General features: G+C 42.1%; 1 protein-coding gene across 2 annotated transcripts; it reads right to left on the reverse strand.

The window, feature by feature from the left end:
* Positions 1-516: 516 nt before the first annotated feature.
* On the reverse strand, positions 517-21,269 carry LOC106577667 (interleukin-5 receptor subunit alpha). 2 transcript variants are annotated; one of them, XM_045701397.1, is made up of 10 exons: positions 20,962-21,269; positions 19,290-19,373; positions 6,899-7,029; positions 6,272-6,416; positions 5,911-6,010; positions 5,488-5,660; positions 5,118-5,251; positions 4,768-4,903; positions 2,657-2,756; positions 517-2,521 (listed from the first exon to the last, which is right to left on the reverse strand). In XM_045701397.1, exons 1-10 carry the CDS (start codon positions 21,029-21,031, stop codon positions 2,347-2,349), a joined length of 1,248 nt encoding a protein of 415 aa, XP_045557353.1. In that variant the 5' UTR covers positions 21,032-21,269; the 3' UTR covers positions 517-2,346. The 2 variants fall into 2 exon arrangements, with proteins under 2 accessions (XP_045557353.1, XP_014011459.1); XM_014155984.2 differs by lacking the exon at positions 19,290-19,373 and having other exon boundaries at positions 20,962-21,258.
* Positions 21,270-21,619: the final 350 nt, after the last annotated feature.

A 21,619-nucleotide genomic window follows, 5' to 3' on the forward strand; every position in this document is an offset into this window, starting at 1 on the left:
CTGTCCCCAGTCCATCTGGTCTTGCTGCTGCTCCAGTTTCAACTGTTCTGCCTGCGGCTATGGAACTCTGACCTTTTCACCGGACATGCTACCTTGTCCCGGACCTGCTGTTTTCGACTCTCTCTTTTTCGACCGCACCTGCTGTCTCGACCTCTAAATGCTCGGCTATGAAAAGCCAACTGATATTTACTCCTGAGGTGCTGGCCTGGTTCCTCTCTAGGTTTCTTCCTAGGTTCCTGCCTTTCTAGGGATTTTTTTCCTTTCCACTGTACTTCTACATCTGCATTGCTTGCTGTTTGGGATTTTAGGCTGGGTTTCTGTATAAGCACTTTGTGACATCTGGTGATGTAAAAAGGGCTTTATAAATACATTTGACTGAGTGATAATTGGCAAAATCGAGTTGATGATTTTACAGACAGCAGATCAGCTCATGAAAAACAGGGAGATGAAGAGAGGAAATGGTTTAAATATCAAGGTATTGTCGTGGAAATTCCCACTAAGGACTCCAAGTCAAAGTGAAATTAACAAATCTTTATTGATATCGGCCGGAGAGGTTACAACAAAGTCTGTCAGAAGGTCTGAAGGGCTGCTCTCACTTCAGCACTCTTTATACTGATGCACAAACTAGGTGTCTCAGCTCTCAGGGTGCAATAAGCTGATAACGACCGCGCACACATTGTTACTTTGATCCAACACCTAGAAACTATGTGTTCCCTTCTTTCTGTTCTTCTTCCATCAGTCCTCTGAGAGCAATCCCAGAACATCCTAACACAAGAACCAGGCAACAACATGCTACATGTAGTCGCACATTTGCAAGAGACACAGAGGACACTAACATTTCCACTACAGTATCTTAACAGGGACCAACTGTTCACATCGATTCATATCGTTTGTTGACCACACATTCTCTATAGAAGCTCTCATTAGGGCAGCAATACGAGACAGCGCAGAGAGGCGGGGAAAATGTTCTCGCAGTATTTTGACATGCATAGGCGAGACGTGCTCTGATAAACCAACCTATGGATTACAATGAAGGATTTTGGGTTTCAGTGGGATTGGGGCGATAGGAAAATAGCCTTGATATAAAGGCTAGTGAGTCAATAGATAAATAATACACTTGATTTAGGCTACATTATTGCATGCTACATGTTTCTGATCAGTGATAGATGAGCAAATTAATAAATGAGCTACCATTTCCACTTGTACAGCCAGAGAGCAATTAACCAAATATACAAACAGAGATTCATTGAAACAAAATCACACTGATTTATTATCAGATATGTCACAGGCTTTTGGTTGGGAGTAGGACAAGCTACTACGCGAGTGAAGAGCAAAATAAAGCAAAAAAAAAGCAAAAAAGATTATCATTAGCACACTACAACGTAGCCTAATGGTTACCAAATATCCAAACGGAGATTCAGTGAAAACAAAAATGTGACATTGATTGATTTGTCTAGACGAGTCCCCCAAGCTTGTCTCAAAGCAGCATGATGGCGCTGCCCCGATCAAAACGGTGCTGAAATTATAAATCTACGTGACCACACACAACTATTGCTTTAAATTAGTATAACGGTTGGATATGACTTTGGGAGTTTCAGTATAAGCATGAATTTGATACATGCCTTCAATTGCATTAGAATACATTTTTACAATATTTTCATCATTCAGATGATCATAATAAGGCGAGTTTTCGTCTCGCTGTGCTTTTTCTGGCCCAATGTCTTTTTCCTTGTCTCCTCACGCCGCTGCTGGCCACCTCCGCCATGTTGTTCTCAACACCAGTTTAAATCAACATAGCCTACTGTTTTTCAGAAATCTGTCTTTTTTTCACGGTCGGGCTAATTTTATTTCTGTGATGTCGGACTAGGCCTGGGCTCCGACTTCATCTCACCAGGCTCAGGTCGGACCGGGATCGAATTTTCAGTTCTGATGATAACTCTAAACTGCATTAGTTTCTCGTGTGCAGTCAGGCAGTGTCAAGTATGTGTGTGCTTTGAATTTATGGAGACTTTGTGTGAAGTAAATAAGCTAAGGTAAAGGCTTATCTGTTTGGATAATGTGCCATTTTATTTTTAGCTAATTTGCTGCTGCGCATGTGTATTTTGTGGAATTGCATTAGTGCAACATTGGTGGGAAATGTTGTAGTTTCCCGGGTCTTGTCATTTAACTTTTTTTCAGGAAATGTGAAGAGTGGTCCTGGGATCCTGGTTACCGGTGTTAATTCTCAAAGTATCCCATGTTAAGTCAAAAAGCCACCACCACACAAGGTTAAAACACTGAGTTCCTCCCAGTCTGCTGGGCCACTACCAGCTTGTCCACAGGTTCACTGTATATTCATGTTGTTTCTCACGACTCTGGCTGCTGAGGAAGAGGGTCTTGTACTAGGGTGATCTTACAGTCTACTTCCTCTTGTGCTGGGATGTAGAGGTGCTCATTAATGCTCATGTCATTGTTGTTGTTGAACATATCACTGATGAGGTTGGTTGGCTTGGGAACTTGGGGGAGGATCTTGTCCTTGTGTCTATAGGCAGAAGACACAGTCATTTGGTATAATATCTAAAAAATGACCTACAATATATTCATCACCATTCAGAGATTGCAGTATCCCATATTTTGTGGAGTGAATTCAGACGTGTATAGATTGATGTGTACTCACTTCCTTATACAAAAACAAACCACGATGGAAACTATAACCGCCATGACTGAAATGAAGATGGCTGCAACATGCAGGTGCCAATCCCGATTCCCATCTTTACCTAAACAAACAAACAAACAACAATGTCAGGATAGAGGTTTACATATAACTAGCTAATAAGATGTTAAATCCACTTCAATCAGTGTACATGAATGGGAGGAGACAGCTTAAATAAAGATGTTTACGCCTTGAGACAATTGAGACATGGATTGTGTATGTGTGCTATTCAGTGGGTGAATAGGAAAGACAAAATATTAAAGATTGAAATTCCTTTGAGGTTTCTGGGAATACATATTTAAATGTTTCTCTGATATACATGACACTGTTATAGATCCGTCTCCCCTTACAATCCTTTTTGGAGTACTGCCCATAGGTACCCCCATGTCAAGAATTCAGTTTTACACTGTTGCTTATACAACTTTTAGCTAGACGGCTAATACTACAGAACTGGAAGATGACAGCTCCCCCATGTTATAAATATTGGGTGGGAGATGTGTTGTGCTCTCTGAAACTAGAACAAATTCAATTCAATTAGAGGTCGACCGATTAATTAGGGCCGATTTCAAGTTTTCATAACAATCGGCAATCGGTATTCACGTCTGTAGCCATGAAGTGCTTTGGCTCACATCAACACCATTACCCCAGAAACTCTAGACCCAATCGAATTTGCATACCGCATCAACAGATCCACAGATGATGCAATCTCGATTGCACTCCACACTGCCCTTTCCCACCTGGACAAAAGGAACACCTATGTGAGGATGCCATTCATTGACTACAGCTCAGCGTTCAACACCATAGTGCCCTCAAAGCTCATCAGTAAGCTAAGGACCCTGGGACTAAACACCTCGCTCTGCAACTGGATCCTGGACTACCTGAAGGGCCGCCCCCAGGTGGTAAGGGTAGGTAACAACACATCCGTCATGCTGATCCTCAACACGGGGGCCCCTCGGGGGTGTGTGCTCAGGCCCCTCCTGTACTCCCTGTTCACTCATGACTGCATGGCCAGGCACGACTCCAACACCATCATTAAGTTTTCCGATGACACAACAGTGGTAGGCCTGATCACCGACAACGATGAGACAACCTATAGGGAGGAGGTGAGACCTGGCCGTGTGGTGCCAGGACAACAACCTCTCCCTCAACGTGATCAAGACAAAGGCGATGAATGTGGACTACAGGAAAAGGAGGACCGAGCACTCCCCCATTCTCATCGACATGGCTGTAGTGGAGCAGGTTGAGAGCTTCGAGTTCCTTGGTGTCCACATCAACAAACTATCATGGTCTAAACACACCAAGACAGTCGTGAAGCGGGCATGACAAAGCCTATTCCCCCTCAGGAGACTGAAAATATTTTGCATGGGTCCTCAGATCCTCAAAAAGTTCTACAGCTGCACCATCGAGAGCATCCTGACTGGTGCGTACGGCCCAGTACATAACGAGGGCCAAGCTTCCTGCCATCCAGGACCTCTATACCAGGTGGTATCAGAGGAAGGCCCTAAAAATGGTCAAAGACTCCAGCCACCCTAGTCATAGACTATTTTCCCTGCTACCGCACGGCAAGAGCTACTGGAGCGCCAAATCTAGGTCCAAAAGACTTCTTAACAGCTAATAAAATGGCTACCCATACTATTTGCATTGCCCCCCCCCCTCTCTTTTACGCTGCTGCTACTCTCTGTTTATTATCTATGCATAGTCACTTTAACTCTACCTACATGTACATATTACCTCAATTGCCTCAACTAACTGGTGCCCCCGCATATTAACTCTGTACCGGTACCCCCTGTATATAGCCTCGCTATTGTTATTTTACTGCTGCTCTTTAATTAACTTAAAAATAATAATAATAATTTTTACTCATTCATTTTTTACTTAACACTTGTTTTTTCTTAAAACTGCATTCTTGGTTAAGGGTTCGTAAGTAAGCATTTCATTCATTGTAAGGTCTACCTACACCTGTTGTATTCGGCGCATGTGACAAATACAATTTGATTATACCAGCTCCATTTTATTTAGCTTATAATTATGAGAGAGGATGGCCCAAGAAGAAAGAAAGAACGGGGAAACCATACCATATATTTCCTCCCGAGTCCAGTCACCCTCTCCCATACCACACCATTTTAAAAAGATGGGTTTAATGCGAACACGGTACTGACAGTGAGGGTCATAGTTCACCATGATCCAAGTCTCGCCTTTCAAGGACTTACTCTGGAACGACATTACAGCAACAGATATTTGAGTGCTTTTACTCTACTAAACCTACATACTGTAATTCAAGACAACAAAGTTGATAAATAAAAGTGTACTTTATACAGTGGCTGGTTGTAAAAGACAATAAAAATGTTGCAGACAAGTGCTAAAACGAAACAATGGCAGTATCACTGCCCATTCAGAATCACTGCCCACACTTCTCTTTCCTTACCTCTGGTGTATTACATCTGGTATAGTTGATGATGTACTCCCAACAGCGTGGATCTCTTATGTCTGGTGAAATCCAGCTAATATTGAGATTGCTCCCTTCCTCTGTGATCTTCAATTCAAGAGGTAAGGGCTGCACTGCAGAAAGCATGGACAGAGAAAGTGTTCATAAAGCAACCTTTGAGAGAAAAACTGTATACATTGATGAAATTTAGATGCAAATCAAGCCAAATCGCCACGGGATGTTGATGCAACGTGATTACGATGATGTTAATTAAATAATAAGGAAACTATGATGACTCAGACTAGTTATTATTTAGATTTTAGCCTCAGATTTAGCCTGAAGAGTGAAAATAGAATAGTTTTAGTCTTACCATGGCCCTTAGGATCCACCTCGAAGGTATTCCGTACCGATGAACCGTTGAGAGTCCCATTGACCTGGAAGAAGATCCGTATGCGGAAGTCTCCTATCAGATGACATCCTGTCCTCTGATTGTCGTTGTACAGGTACTCACTGCATTCTGATACCTTACTCATATTTTTGAATCTGAAACATCAGAAATGACGGGACTGATAGTGTATATGTGTGGTCAAAGTTACGGTCCTAAATATTTCCTAACCACATGACCCAATCAGGAAAAACATTGGGTCATAGATATAACAACTGAAAAACCAGCCAAACAAAGACTATCTTTCTAACTCTTCATCTATATTTTGTTGAATATAAACACTCTTCCACAGTTAGCCTTGTATTGGACCGTGAGTGGTGGAGAAGCAGGAAGTAGAATTGTTCTCACCCGTAGTAAAGCTGGAGGTCTTCTGGGACCTGATTGGTTAGGAGCCAGCTGCAGTTCATGGCCTTAGAGTAGAGAAAACATTTGAAGTTCTTCACCAACTCTGTTATAGGAGAGAAAGAGCGAGAGGGTAGAGAGCGAGAGAGAGATTTACACCCAAGTCAATGACATTAACTCTGTAGAATACTGTATAGGGCCAGTTCCCTCGACAGAGATTGTCTAGTACTGGCCTAAAAAGTATGTTTATGGAGATCCTCCTTAAAAATTGCATTGTTTCCAATACTAGGTTTAATCTGATTTGGAAAACTGGCCAATAGAGGGTGACAGAGTTGTTTAGGAGAACATTCTGTTGTTGATAACCAACCTGTGGGGGCAGGGATGGTGTGAACTACAGTTTGACTCATCCGTGTCCTGTTGTTACACTGAGTTTGTATGGAGAAACGCACAACTCCCATCAGAGGAAAACAATCCTTTAACCGTGTTTCCTTCTTCGTCTTGATTATGTTCTTCTGTGAGGACAAGGGGAAAATCCAAGAATTAAAGATATTACAGAGGGAATGAATTTAGGAACTTAACAGGAATAAGGGGCTATCTACCACTGTTTAATGTGCCCATAGAGCTCTGGTCAAAAGTGGTGCAGTATACAGAGCACAGAGTGGCATTTGGGATGAAGCCTTAGTCTGGGTGATGATGGGTTGTTGGTATAGTATTTTATGGAAATGTTCAGTATGAGTCTGAAAAACTATTTTGGCTTCAGAGGACAATAAATGTAATCTAATCTAAAAAAAAAAAAGTACAACATTAGCTTTTTAACTTGATCTAGTACCAGAATACAAGTACTGCTGGCAGTACGAGGAAGTGTTTATATAACTGCACATCTGTAGGCCTACAAGCCATTGGAAAACAGTGGGCAGACAGTCAATCATGTTCAACAGACAACTCTATTCGGTTGACCGATGGTAGCCAGGATGGCCTGTAACGTTTTCCTCACCTGGCCTATCTGTGACATATTGATATGGTATTTACATCTCTGACTATCAACATTCTCCGGTAGACTCCATGAAAGCTCCCAGCAGAACTCGTTCGTCCAAGAGAAAGTCACATTTGTTGGTGATGGGAGCTCTAAAGGAAAAACAACAACAACCCTTATTATGGTCATGCTCAATGGTTAAGTGGGATACATACAGGGATATAAAGGGGTTGTAAATCAAAACAAATGTTCATTGTCACATGGGCTGACTACAACATGTGTAGACCTTACCGTGAAATGCTTACTTACAAGCCCTTATCCAACAATGCAGTTTTAAGAAAGTAGAATATATTTAAAGTATGTAAACTAAAGTGAAAAAAAAAATATTTGGTCACACAATAAAATAACAACAATGAGGCTATATACAGGGGGTACCGGTACCGAGTGAATGTGCAGGGGTACAGGTTAGTTGAGGTAATTTGTACATGTAGAGGGTAAAGTGACTATGCATAGATAATAAACAGCGAGTAGCAGCAGTGTAAACCAAAAGGGGATTGGTGTCAATGCAAATAGTCCAGGTGGCCATTTGACTAATTGTTCAGCAGTCTTATAGCTTGGGGGTAGAAGCTGTTAAGGAGCATTTTGAACCTATACTTGGTGCTCCAGAGCTGCTTGCCGTGTGGTAGCAGAGAGAACAATTTATGACTTTGGTGACTGGAGTCTTTGACCATTTGTTTGGCCTTCCTATGACACCACCTGGTATAGAGGTCCTGGATGGCATGAAGCTTGGCCCCAGTTATGTACTGGGCCATACGCACTACCCTCTGTAGTGCCTTGCGATCGGAGGCTGAGCAGTTGCCATACCAGGCAGTGATGCAACCAGTCAGGATGCTCTCGATGGTGCAACTGAAAATTTGAACACTGAGCTGTAGTCAATGAACAGCATTCTCATATTGGTGTTCTTTTTGTACAGGTGGGAAAGGGTAGTGTGGAGTGCGATTTAGATTGCGTCATCTGTGGCTCTGTTGGGGCTGTATGCGAATTGGAGTGGGTCTAGGGTTTCCGGGATGATGGTGTTGATATGAGAAATGTCAAGTCTTCCAAAGCACTTCATGGCTACCGACGTGAGTGCTACGGGGAGGTAGTCATTTAGACAGGTTACCTTTGCTTTCTTGGGCACAGGGACTATGGTGGTCTGCTTGAAACATAAACCCAGCAAAAAAAGAAACGTCCCATTTTCAGGACCCTGTCTTTCAAAGATAATTCGTAAAAATCCAAATAACTTCACAGATCTTCATTGTAAAGGGTTTAAACACTGTTTCCCATGCTTGTTCAATGAACCATAAAGAATGAATGAACATGCACCTGTGAAACGGTCATTAAGACACTAACAGCTTACAGACGGTAGGCAATTAAGGTCACAGTTATGAAAACTTAGGACACTAAAGAGGCCTTTCTACTGACTCTAAAAAACACTAAAAGAAAGATGCCTAGGGCCCCTTCTCATCTGTGTGAATGTGCCTTAGGCATGCTGCAAGGAGGCATGAGGCTTGCAGATGTGGCCTGGGCAATAAATTGCAATGTCAGTACTGTGAGACGCCTAAGACAGCGCTACAGGGAGACAGGACGGACTGCTTATCATTCTCGCAGTGGCATACCACGTGTAACAAGACCCGCACAGGATCTGTACAGCCGAACTCACACCTGCGGGAGAGGTACAGGATGGCAACAACAACTGCCCGAGTTACACCAGGAACGCAGGAATGTCAGTGTTCTGCCATGGCCAGCGAAGAGCCCAGATCTCAACCCCATTGAGCACATCTGGGACCTGTTGGATTGGAGGGTGAGGGCTAGGGCCATTCCTCCCAGAAATGTCCGGGAACTTGCAGGTGCTTTAGTGGAAGAGTGACATCTAGGTAACATCTCATAGCAAGAACTAGCAAATCTGGTGCAGCCCATGAGGAGGAGATTCACTGCAGTACTTAATGCAGCTGGTGGCCACACCAGATACTGACTGTTACTTTTGATTTTTGACCCCCCTTTGTTCAGGGACATATTATTTTTCTGTTAGTCACATGTCTGTGGAACTTGTTCAGTTTATGTCTCAGTTGTTGAATCTTGTTATGTTCATACAAATATTTACACATGTTAAGTTTGCTGAAAATAAACGCAGTTGACAGTGAGAAGATGTTTCTTTTTTTGCTGAGTTTATGTATTACAGACTCGGTCAGGGAGAGGTTGAAAATGTCAGTGAATAGTTCTTGGGCACAGTGACTATGGTTGTCTGCTAAAAACATGTAAGTATTATAGACTCGGTCAAGGAGAGTTTGAAAATGTCAGTGAATACACTTTCCAGTTGGTCCACGCATGTTCTGAGTACACGTCCTGGTAATCTGTCTGGTCACGCGGCCTTTTGAATGTTGACCTGTTTAAAGGTCTTGCTCACATCTGCTATGGAGAGCATGATCACACAGTCATCTGGAACAGCTGGTGCTCTCATGCATGCTTCAGTGTTGCTTGCCCCGAAGCGAGCATAAAAGGCATTTAGCCCATCTGGTATGCTCACGTCACTGGGCAGCTGGAGGCTGGGTTTCCCTTTGTAGTCTGAATAGTTTGCAAGCCCTGCCACATCCGACGAGCAACAGATCCGGTGTAGTAGGATTCAATCTTAGTCCTGTATTGACGCTTTGCCTGCTTGATGGTTCATCTAAGGGCATAGAAGGATTTCTTATAAGTGTCCAGATTAGTGTCCCACTCCTTGAAAGCAGCAGCTCTAGCCTTTAGCTCGGTGCAGATGTTGCCTGTAATCCATGGGTTCTGGTTGGGATATATACAGTTGAAGTCAGAAGTTTACATACACTTAGGTTGGAGTCATTAAACTCGTTTTTCAACCACTTCACAAATTTCTTGTTAACAAACTATAGTTTTGGCAAGTCGTTTAGGACATCTACTTTGTGCATGACACAATTAATTTTTCCAACAATTGTTTACAGACAGATTATTTCACTAATAATTCACTGTATCACAATTCCAGTGGGTCAGAAGTTTACATAAACTAAGTTGACTGAGCCGTTAAAAAGCTTGGAAAATTCAATAAAATTATGTCATGGCTTTAGAAGCTTCTGATAGGCTAATTGACACCATTTGAGTCAGTTGGAGGTCTACCTGTGCATGTATTTCAAGGCCTACCTTCAAACTCAGTGCCTCTTTGCTTGACATCATGGGAAAATCAAAACAACATCAGCCAAGACTTCAGAATAAAATGGTGGACCTCCACAAGTCTTGTTCATTCTTGGGAGCAATTTCCAAAGACCTGAAGGTACCACGTTCATCTGTACAAACAATTGTACGCAAGTATAAACAACATGGGAACACGCAGCCATCATACCGCTCAGGAAGGAGACGCGTTCTGTCTCCTAGAGATGAATGTACTTTGGTGCGAAAAGTGCAAATCAATCGCTGGTTGAAAACTGTTTTCTGCCCCTCCCAAAAGATAGAATTTGTAGATAATTGGCCCTCTTTCTGGGACTCACCCAAAAACAGGACCAAGCCTGGCCTGTTGAGGAGTGACGGACTCCATCCTAGCTGGAGGGGTGCTCTCATCGTATCTACGAACAAGACAGGGCTCTAACTCCTCTAGCTCCACAATGAAATAGGGTGCAGGCCAGGCAGCAGGCTGTTAGCCAGCCTGCCAGCTTAGTGGAGTCTGCCACTAGCACAGTCAGCGTAGTCAGCTCAGCTTTCCCCATTGAGACCGTGTCTGTGCCTCGATCTAGGTTGGGCAAAATTAAAAATGGCGGTGTTCGCTTTAGCAATCTCACTAGTATAAAGACCTCCTCCATTCCTGCCATTATTGAAAGAGATTGTGATACCTCACATCTCAAAATTGGGTTACTTAATGTTAGATCCCTCACTTCCAAGGCAGTTATAGTCAATGAACTAATCACTGATCATAATCTTGATGTGATTGGCCTGACTGAAACATGGCTTAAGCCTGATGAATTTACTGTGTTAAATGAGGCCTCACCCCCTGGTTACACTAGTGACCATACCCCCCGTGCATCCGGCAAAGGCGGATGTGTTGCTAACATTTACGATGGCAAATTTCAACTTACAAAAAAAAAACAATGACGTTTTCGTCTTTTGAGCTTCTAGTCATGAAATCTATGCAGCCTACTCACTCACTTTTTATAGCTACTGTTTACAGGCCTCCTGGGCCATATGCAGTGTTCCTCACTGAGTTCCCTGAATTCCTATCGGATCTTGTAGTCATAGCAAATAATATTCAAATTTTTGGTGACTAACATTCACATGGAAAAGTCCACAGACCCACTCCAAAAGGCTTTCGGAGCCATCATCGACTCAGTGGGTTTTGTCCAACATGTCTCTGGACCTACTCACTGCCACAGTCATACAAAACTAGGTCCAGAGTCCCATGGAATAAATGTTGTGGATCTTAATGTTTTTCCTCAAAATCCTGGATTATCGGACCACCATTTTATTGCGTTTGCAATCGCAACAAATAATCTGCTCAGACCCCAACCAAGGAGCATTAAAAGTCATGCTATAAATTCTCAGACAACCCAAAGATTCCTTGATGCCCTTCCAGACTCCCTCTGCCTACCCAAGGATGTCAGAGGACAAAAATCAGTTAACCACCTAACCGAGGAACTCAATTTAACCTTGCGCAATACCCTAGATGCAGTTGCACCCCTAAAAATTAAAAACATGTCATAAGAAACTAGCTCCCTGGTATACAGAAAATACACGAGCTCTGAAGCAAGCTTCCAGAAAATTGGAACGGAAATGGCGCCACACCAAACTGGAAGTCTTCCGACTAGCTTGGAAAGACAGTACCGTGCAGTATCGAAGAGCCCTCACTGCTGCTCGATCCTCCTATTTTTCCAACTTAATTGAGGAAAATAAGAACAATCCGAAATTTCTTTTTGATACTGTCGCAAAGCTAACTAAAAAGCAGCCTTCGCAAATGGAGGATGGCTTTCACTTCAGCAGTAATACATTTATGAACTTCTTTGAGGAAAAGATCATGATCATTAGAAAGCAAATTACGGACTCCTCTTTAAATCTGGGTATTCCTCCAAAGCTCCATTGTCCTGAGTCTACACAACTCTGCCAGGACCTAGGATCAAGGGAGATACTAAAGTGTTTTAGTACTATATCTCTTGACACAATGATGAAAATAATCATGGCCTCCAAACCCTCAAGCTGCATACTGGACCCTATTCCAACTAAACTACTGAAAGAGCTGCTTCCTGTGCTTGGCCCTCCTATGTTGAACATAATAAACGGCTCTCTGTCCACCGGATGTGTACCAAGCTCACTAAAAGTGGCAGTAATAAAGCCTCTCTTGAAAAAGCCGAATCTTGACCCAGAAATTATAAAAAACTATCGGCCTATATCGAATCTTCCATTCCTCTCAAAAATGTTAGAAAAAGCTGTTGCACAGCAACTCACTGCCTTCCTGAAGACAAACAATGTATACGAAACGCTTGTCTGGTTTTAGACCCCATCATAGCACTGAGACTGCACTTGTGAAGGTGGTAAATGACCTTTTAATGACGTCAGACCGAGGCTCTGCATCTGTCCTCGTGCTCCTAGATCTTAGTGCCGCTTTTGATACCATCGATCACCACATTCTTTTGGAGAGATTGGAAACCCAAATTGGTCTACATGGACAAGTTCTGGCCTGGTTTAGATCTTATCTGTCAGAAAGATATCAGTTTGTCTCTGTGAATGGTTTGTCCTCTGACAAATCAATTGTAAATTTCGGTGTTCCTCAAGGTTCCGTTTTAGGACCACTATTGTTTTCACTATATATTTTACCTCTTGGGGATGTCATTTGAAAACATAATGTTACATTTCACTGCTATGCGGACGACACACAGCTGTACATTTCAATGAAACATGGTGAAGCCCCAAAATTGCCCTCGCTAGAAGCCTGTGTTTCAGACATAAAGAAGTGGATGGCTGCAAACTTTCTACTTTTAAACTCGGACAAAACAGAGGTCCCAAGAAACAAAGAGATCTTCTGTTGAATCTGACAATTAATCTGGATGGTTGTACAGTCGTTTCAAATAAAACTGTGAAGGACCTCGGCATTACTCTGGACCCTGATCTCTCTTTTGAAGAACATATCAAGACTGTTTCAAGGACAGCTTTTTTCCATCTACGTAACATTGCAAAAATCAGAAACATTCTGTCCAAAAATGACGCAGAAAAATTAATCCATGCTTTTGTTACTTCTAGGCTGGACTACTGCAATGCTCTACTTTCCGTCTACCCGGATAAAGCACTAAACAAACTTCAGTTATTGCTAAATACGTCTGCTAGAATCCTGACTAGAACCAAAAAATTTGATCATATTACTCCAGTGCTAGCCTCCCTACACTGGCTTCCTGTTAAGGCAAGGGCTGATTTCAAGGTTTTACTGCTAACCTACAAAGCATTACATGGGCTTGCTCCTACCTATCTTTCCGATTTGGTCCTGCCGTACATACCTACACGTACGCTACGGTCACAAGACGCAGGCCTCCTAATTGTCCCTAGAATTTCTAAGCAAACGGCTGGAGGTAGGGCTTTCTCCTATAGAGCTCCATTTTTATGGAATGGTCTGCCTACCAATGTGAGAGACGCAGACTCAGTCTCAACCTTTAAGTCTTTACTGAAGACTTATCTCTTCAGTAGGTCCTATGATTAAGTATAGTCTGGCCCAGGAGTGTGAAGGTGAACGGAAAGGCTGGAGCAACGAACCGCCCTTGCTGTCTCTGCCTTGCCGGTTCCCCTCTTTCCACTGGGGTTCTCTGCCTCTAACCCTTTTACAGGGGCTGAGTCACTGGCTTACTGGTGTTCTTCCATGCCGTCCATGGGAGGGGTGCGTCACTTGAGTGGGTTGAGTCACTGACGTGGTCTTCCTGTCTGGGTTGACGCCCCCCCTTGGGTTGTGCCATGGTGGAGATCGTTGAGGGCTATACTCGGCCTTGTCTTAGGACGGTAAGTTGGTGGTTGGAGACATCCCTCTAGTGGTGTGGGGGCTGTGCTTTGGCAAAGTGGGTGGGGTTATATCCTGCCTGTTTGGCCCTGTCCGGGGGTATCATCGGATGGGGCCACAGTGTCTTCTGATCCCTCCCGTCTCAGCCTCCAGTATTTATGCTGCAGTAGTTTATGTGTCGGGGGGCTAGGGTCAGTCTGTTACATCTGGAGTATTTCTCTTGTCTTCTCCGGTGTCCTGTGTGAATTTAAATATGCTCTCTCTAATTCTCTCTTTCTGTCTTTCTCTCGGAGGACCTGAGCCCTAGGACCATGCCTCAGGACTACCTGGTATGATGACTCCTTGCTGTCCCCAGTCCACCTGGCCGTGCTGCTGCTCCAGTTTCAACTGTTCTGCCTGCGGCTATGGAACCCTGACCTGTTCACCGGACGTGCTTGTTGCACCCTTGACAACTACTATGATTATTATTATTTGACCATGCTGGTCATTTATTAACATTTTAACATCTTGACCATGTTCTGTTATAATATCCACCCTGCACAGCCAGAAGAGGACTGGCCACCCCTCATAGCCTGGTTCCTCTCTAGGTTTCTTCCTAGGTTTTTGGCCTTTCTAGGGAGTTTTTCCTAGGGAGTTTTTCCTAGCCACCGTGCTTCTTTCACATGCATTGCTTGCTGTTTGGGGTTTTAGGCTGGGTTTCTGTACAGCACTTTGAGATATCAGCTGATGTACGAAGGGCTATATAAATAAATTTGATTTGATTTTGATACACTGGCAAGACTAAAGTGCCTATAAGAACATCCAATAGTCAAAGGTATATGAAATACAAATCGTATAGAGAGAAATAGTCCTATAATTCCTATAATATCTACAACCTAAAATATCTTAACTGGGAATATTGAAGACTCATGTTAAAAGGAACCACCAGCTTTCATATGTTCTCATGTTTTGAGCAAGGAACTTAAATGTTAGCTGTTTTACATGGCACAATATTGCACTTTGACTTTCTTCTCCAACACTTTGTTTTTGCATTATTTAAACATGTTTCATTATTTATTTGAGGCTAAATTGATTTTATTTATGTATTATATTAAGTTAAAATAAGTGTTCATTCAGTATTGTTGTAATTGTCATTATTACAAATAAATAAATCCGGCCGATTAATCGGTATCGGCTTTTTTTGGCCCTCCAATAAATCGGTATCGGCGTTGAAAAATCATAATCGGTCGACCTCTACTTCTGACCCACTGAGAATGTGATGAAAGAAATAAAAGCCTAAATAAATCACTCTCTACCATTATTCTGACATTTCACATTCTTAAAATAAAGAGGTGATCTTAACTGACCTAAAACAGGGAATTGTTACTAGGATTAAATGTCAGGAATTGTGAAAAACGGAGTTTAAATCTATTTGGCTAAAGTGTATGTAAACTTCCGACTTCAACTGTACGTTCGTTCACTGTCATCGATGCAGTTATTGATAAAGCCGGTGACTGAGGTGGTATAATCCTCAATGCCATTGGATGAATCCCGGAACATATTCCAGTCTGTGCCAGCAAAACAGTCCTGGAGCTTAGCATCCATGTAATCTGACCACTTCCGTATTGAGGGAGTCACTGGTATTTCCTGCTTTAGTTTTTGCTTGTAAGCAAGAATCAGGAGGATAGAATAATGGTCAGATTTGCCAAATTGAGGCCGAGGGAGAGCGTTGTATGCGTCTCTGTGTGTGGAGTAAAGGTGGTCTAGAGTTCGTTCCCTCTGGTTGCACATGTGACATGCTGTAGAAATAGGTAAAACAGATTTAGGTTTGCCTGCATTAAAGTCCCTGGGCACTAAGAGCACCACTTCTGGAGGACTATTGTATTGTTTGCTTGCTTATGGCCTTATACAGCTTGCTGAGTGCAATCTTAGTGCCAGCATCAGTTTTTGGTGGTAAATAGACAGCTACAAAAAAAATTGATGAAAACTCTCTTGGTAGATAGTGTGGTCTACAGCTTATCATGAGGTACTCTACCTCAGGCGAGCAATACCTCGAGACTACCTTAATATTAGACATTGCGCACTAGCTGTTATTGATAAATAGACACACACCCCCACCCCTCGTCTTACCGGACGTAGCTGTTCTGTCCTGCTGATGCACGGAAAACCCAGCAACTGTATATTATCCATGTCGTCGTTTAGCCACGACTCGGTGAAACTTAAACTGTAATATCTTATATGTCCCATTGGTAGGATAGTCTCAAACAGAGCTCATCCAGTTTATTCTCCAGTGATTGTATGTTGGTCAATAGAACAGATGGTAGAGGTGCGTTACCCACTCGCCGACGAATTCTCACAAGGCACCCTGATCTGCGCCTCCTGTATTTCCTTAATGTGAATGACGGGGATTTGGGCCTTGTCTGGGTGCAACACTATCCTTCGCATCAGATTCATTAAAGAAAAAATCTTTGTCCAGTTCGAGGTGTGTAATCGCTGTTCTAATATCCAGAAGCTCTTTTCGGTCATAAGAGAAAGTAGCATCAACATTATGTACAAAATAAGTTTCAAACAATGCGAAAAAACACACAAAATAGCACAATTGTTTAGGAGCCCGTAAAACAGCAGCCATCCCCTCTAGTGCCATTCTCACACAAAGCAGTATAGCTGATAATATGTGTGTAGGCCCAAAGGCGGACTGGGACTAGAATTTGGCCCAGGCATTTTATCCACCCTAGCCCACATCACTCCGTGTGCTGACAGTTAATTTGGGGTTCAACACCTGAGGAAGTGGAAACTCAAAACACATTAACTAGATAGATAACTCTAAATATAATACCCACTGCTGTATTCATTCAACAGTAAATTGTGTCCTAAAAAAAAAACGTTGCAATTGTAGGCTACTATCCATGAGACCTATACTGTAGGTCTTTGCCCTTGCTATGGTCAGTGCACATTTTGCATGCCACTCCATATCTCAAAACCATTTTACATATCTTGGTCGTAAAATTGTTGCTATTGAGCTGAATATTAAGAGTAAAAAAATATACCTACAGAAAGCTGAGACCCTCCTCTCTTCAACAGGGACAAGGGGACAAAACTTCCCAAGCTATGTTTTTCCCGCAATTAAATGCTATACAATCAGAACACATTTTCTATCCAGCGCATGGGGGAGATGAGAGTGGCTCGCTCATCACAACAGCTGGTCCCAGCTAGAGATAATGCAATTTACTGTTTTACCAAATCATGGTTTTACAACAAACTCAACAGCGCGCGAATGTAGGCTACTCAGGGGCGAAAATCTGACATCAACTTTGGAGGGAACAATTACATTAAATTTTCTCAAGAGCAATTCTTGAGGGGGACACCAAAAGTAGTGCTGTAACACATAGCCTACGTTGTAATATGTTAAATGTATATTGAGGAACCATACTTACTACTACTGGATAATTGATAGGTACAGTAGTTAACAGAAGGGTTGTCCCAACTTGTTCAAATGTTTAAATCATCATAATACTACTACTAATAATAGTTATAGCAGTGTTCCTTATCAGTCCAGTATGTCTGCAGGTATTTGTATTTACAACCAGCAATACCAAGAAAAGCCAGTAGGTGGCAATGGTACTGTACACTGTATGGGTGCAGTTTTCGTAAATACAATGAACATGGTGTGATCTCGTCTAAAATAATCTCCATTGAGTAACATCACAAAGTTGTTCTCCGTATTGAATTGACCTTTTAATTTTACTTTTTCTGATACATTTATAAAGTCATTAAATATGTGCCACTGGCCTGAGTCTACTACAATAGCTTTACAAGAACAAAAAGCTAAAAATAAGTACAGTTCTAAAAGCAAAATAACTACTTCAATGAATAACCCAAATAAATCAACCAAAATATCCTTCAGTCTGTGTCTCAACTCTTCAAACAGCAGCTATGGACAAGTATGTCACACAAAGTATGACATTTTAAATAAAATAACATGAAATAAATAATTAGTAAGTGTACTGTCATGTACTAAAGCCTCCTGAGGACCTCTGCTGCCTCTCCACTGCTGCTACAGGGGTATTTGTTGTGAAAGAGAGGGATCTGCACTGAAAGAGAATCTATGTTTAGCTCTGGGTACTGATCTAGAGACTCATCCAACTCCCCCGTGAGAAGCGCTCTTTCCAACTTTTGCAGGACGTTTAGACTGTCCTGGTCAGAACGGTCGCCAAACTGAACCTCCACACCATCCAACACAAAAAAATTCTGCCCTATAGTGATCCACTGCTTTGCCAGCAAATCGTCTTGAGTGTGTCTCAATGGATTCAATAGAGTCAATCAATGTTGTTGCTTTCTCATACAGTGCAAGGTAGCTTTCGTCATTTCTCTTGCCCCTAAGAGATGACCGCACACACTCGACTGCAGCCTGCATACCAGACACAGTCTGAGTTTTCTTCTGCAGTGAAATGATTAGACATTCAAGCTCTCCAAGAACAGCAGAGGCAAGTGTGAGGCCCAACACAGTCTTGCCTTTGCTGAAGTGCTCGAATAAGCCACTGGCGGTTGAAGCTGTCTTGGATGCAGTTGTTGCCATCTCCTCTAGGCTGCTTAGTACCCGCTCATACTGCCCTAGCACAGCTCTAATAGCAGTATTCCGCACAGTCCACCTCGTTGGACATAGGGGTTTCAGGGTGGTCAGATTTGTATCTTTGGACGTGGCAATTGATTCAAACATGCTCTTAAACTTTCCTGACTGGCCATAGAGGACACCTAACTGATGGACCCAAGAAAGGGAATCCCGGATCAGTGGGGAGGCTGTGCAGCCAGCCTGTGTAATCAGATTACACAGTGTGCTCCACAATGCACATAGAGGGCTAATGGCTGCTGCCTCCTCACAATTGCCTGTGCACCTGTGTATTTTCCTGCCATGTTTAGAGTCACCATCGTAGCTCTGCCCACGTAAGCCAGACATGGGCAAATTGAGCCTCAACAACACATCAGTTGCCACTTTCGCAATGCCCTCGCCTGTTGTCTCCGACACCCTGTATAGCCCAATAAACTCCTTGTGAGGGACAAGGTCATGGTCAACATAACGCAGGCAGACACTCTCCTGTTCAGCACCAGAGACATCTTGAATCACCATCAACAATTACTGAAAATTGTACAATCGGAAGAGACCTAATCTCAGCAGCAATGCCTTGAATGACTGTATTGGCCATGATGTTCAGAATTTCATTCTGTACTCCTAACTACCGGTACCCAAAACTACACAATTAATCAAAACAGCAATACCATTGCCTTAAACAAATCTTAGTTCAGTCACCAGTTTAAGTTGAGAGTGGGGGTATCTATGGCATTTTCCAATTATGTCCCTATTTTACAAGATAACAAAAAAATTAGAACCTTTCATAATGTTGCCAAACAAAGACTCAACAAACTTACCTGAGACTCCCTGTCTCTGCCAGTCTGTCCCTGCATATCTGTCCCCAACTCTGCTGTCTGTGTGCCATCTGTTGCCTGCTCTGCCTAATGACATCAATGTGAAACATTTCTATTAGCATTTCACTTCTTTCTTATGAACATTTTATCAACTAGTCTTTGAGATATTAGGCTACTAGGGTTCTTACTTTGCGTTTTGGTGTACTGAAAAATACTCTGATGTCCGTCTTTTTTCTTTTTTCTGCCATTTTTCTACCTGGCTGGCTACACACACACACACAGTGTGTAGGTTATTTACAGTAGGAGATGGGCTTCTATCATCTTATCTTCTATCATTCTATATGGACTTCGATCTAAAAGGTAGCTAGCAAATGTGAAACGGATTAAAATGACAAGAGTTGACAGCTGTATGAGTTCACCATTTACACAACATATGCTGCAACCTTTTGTAATTTTAATAGTTTGTTTCATATTGGCTGGCTTCCAACAATAGCTGAATTTGCAAAGCTAGTGAGCGCCAATTCCGTTTCAGTGGTGTTTGCTATAATCTTTGTTACCCGAGTTAAATAAAGTTGAAATAAAATAAATAAAAGTTCCCTTGCGACAATTTAGCTTTTGCAACGAGACCATTAAATATATTTAAGACCATTGTCTTAAAATTAGAACCTGTTCAGTTTGGATTTCAGTTTATCGCTAACCTTATCACAGGGACTTTGAAGCACTAACTTACATCATCTGCATGCTGATTTCGTTATAAATTGACGATAGCAAAGATTCCATCTTTGACGAGGCCACATAAATGGAATAGGTACTAGCTAGCTTAATAGTTAATATTTGCGCGCTACCTCTGCATATTCAGCTAGTGTGTGTGCGCAATTGACTGGCTAACCTCACGTCAATTACGTTCATTGAGTGCCTTTCAGACAGTAGATACGACCTCTCTGTTACGGAGCAAGCTAAGGAACTGGCAGTGGATCAAACCATTGTGAGGCAAAGGGTGGGGGTGTCGCAATCTTTTGAAACTTAAAAACGCGCTATTAAGTGTCTATAATCAGCACAATTGCTTTCATTGCGTATTATTAATATTATTTAAATTACATAGTTATGTTTCAGTGATATATTGGGGGGGACAAATCATATTTTTCCCAGGATGGGGGGGTCGTGTCCCCCCCGTCCCCCCCGGGATTTCCGCCCCTGAGGCTACTAGGCAGAATGTGTTTTGATTGTAACAAAATACAATAAGGCTATATAGTTTTAACACCATCTGCTCTACTTTTCTCACGAAACAGTAATTGAATTGCCAGAAGATCTAAATGCCTAAAAAACAAATATATAATGTAGACTACACTGTCCAGCGAATGTTCCGCGAAATCACCAATTTGTCCTGCATTTGGGAATTTTAAATGTGGTCAACGGTATAGCATTCCCATTTTAATTAAATGGGTGTATACGTGTATCTGCCTCATTTATTACACAGTGATCTGTTCACTCTATATCATCTCAGTATGCACTTGCAAGTATGGACAAATTTGGTGGTGAAAATAATTTAGCACACTGACGTCATTAATGGAAAACGTCCAGAGTGGCAAACCAAGTTTAATAAAGACATAAAGACACGACCAGATAGCTACGACCATGGTATTAAAAAAAAACAGTATACAAAATATTATATTACCTGTTTCAGGCTGTGTAGCCACGAATGAAACGAAATAGTACAAGACGAAACCTCCCCAGCATTTGTACATTGTGTCAACCTATGCGAGTGATATCTGTCAAGACCTGTCTGTCCCGTTTCGACCGTTTTCTATCCAAAATAAAGTTCTCAACAGATGTTGCACTGTTCAGTTAAAACGGACGGAGAAAACCAGAGGTCCAACAAAACCGAAACGAAACATGGAAAAGAGCTGTTTGTCGTGCTAAGAACGAAAGCTATTTATTACATTTCTCCCGATCCCACTCTAAAGTTAAAGTGGGCGGAGTTTGAGCAGCGGCCGTATAGTCAACTCAGATTATAGTTACTGTGTAGCTGTAGCCGAAACAACGCCTAATTGGGTTTTCCCCTCTAAATAAGTCAGTTGTTATGGATCCATTGACATCCATTGTTCAATATCTTCACATGGACTGGAAGTACATTATTTTACCATTAGAAATATGAAATACTTTTTCATGTCTGTATATAGGCCTACTCTATTTCTAAGATTCAACGTTAAAGTAGGATGAAAAATAGAAGATATTTCCTTCCACTTCCAGATGTTTCAAGTTCAACTTTAATTCCTTCAATTGAACTCTGGATTGCATGATAAATAAAAAAAATAAGATACTAATAGAAAACA

Source organism: Salmo salar, chromosome ssa18 (assembly GCF_905237065.1).
Source record: "Salmo salar chromosome ssa18, Ssal_v3.1, whole genome shotgun sequence".
NCBI classification, from domain to species: domain Eukaryota; kingdom Metazoa; phylum Chordata; class Actinopteri; order Salmoniformes; family Salmonidae; genus Salmo; species Salmo salar.

Coding starts and splice junctions, on each gene's coding strand:
- LOC106577667 (XM_045701397.1), bottom strand. CDS start 21,031: ATGTACAAATGCTGGGGAGGTTTCGTCTTGTACTATTTCGTTTCATTC. Junction 7,030..19,289: donor GCAGAGACAGGGAGTCTCAG/GTAAGTTTGTTG, acceptor TTTTTCCTTTAG/AGCTCCCATCACCAACAAAT. Junction 2,757..4,767: donor GACTCGGGAGGAAATATATG/GTATGGTTTCCC, acceptor TTGTTTGTTTAG/GTAAAGATGGGAATCGGGAT.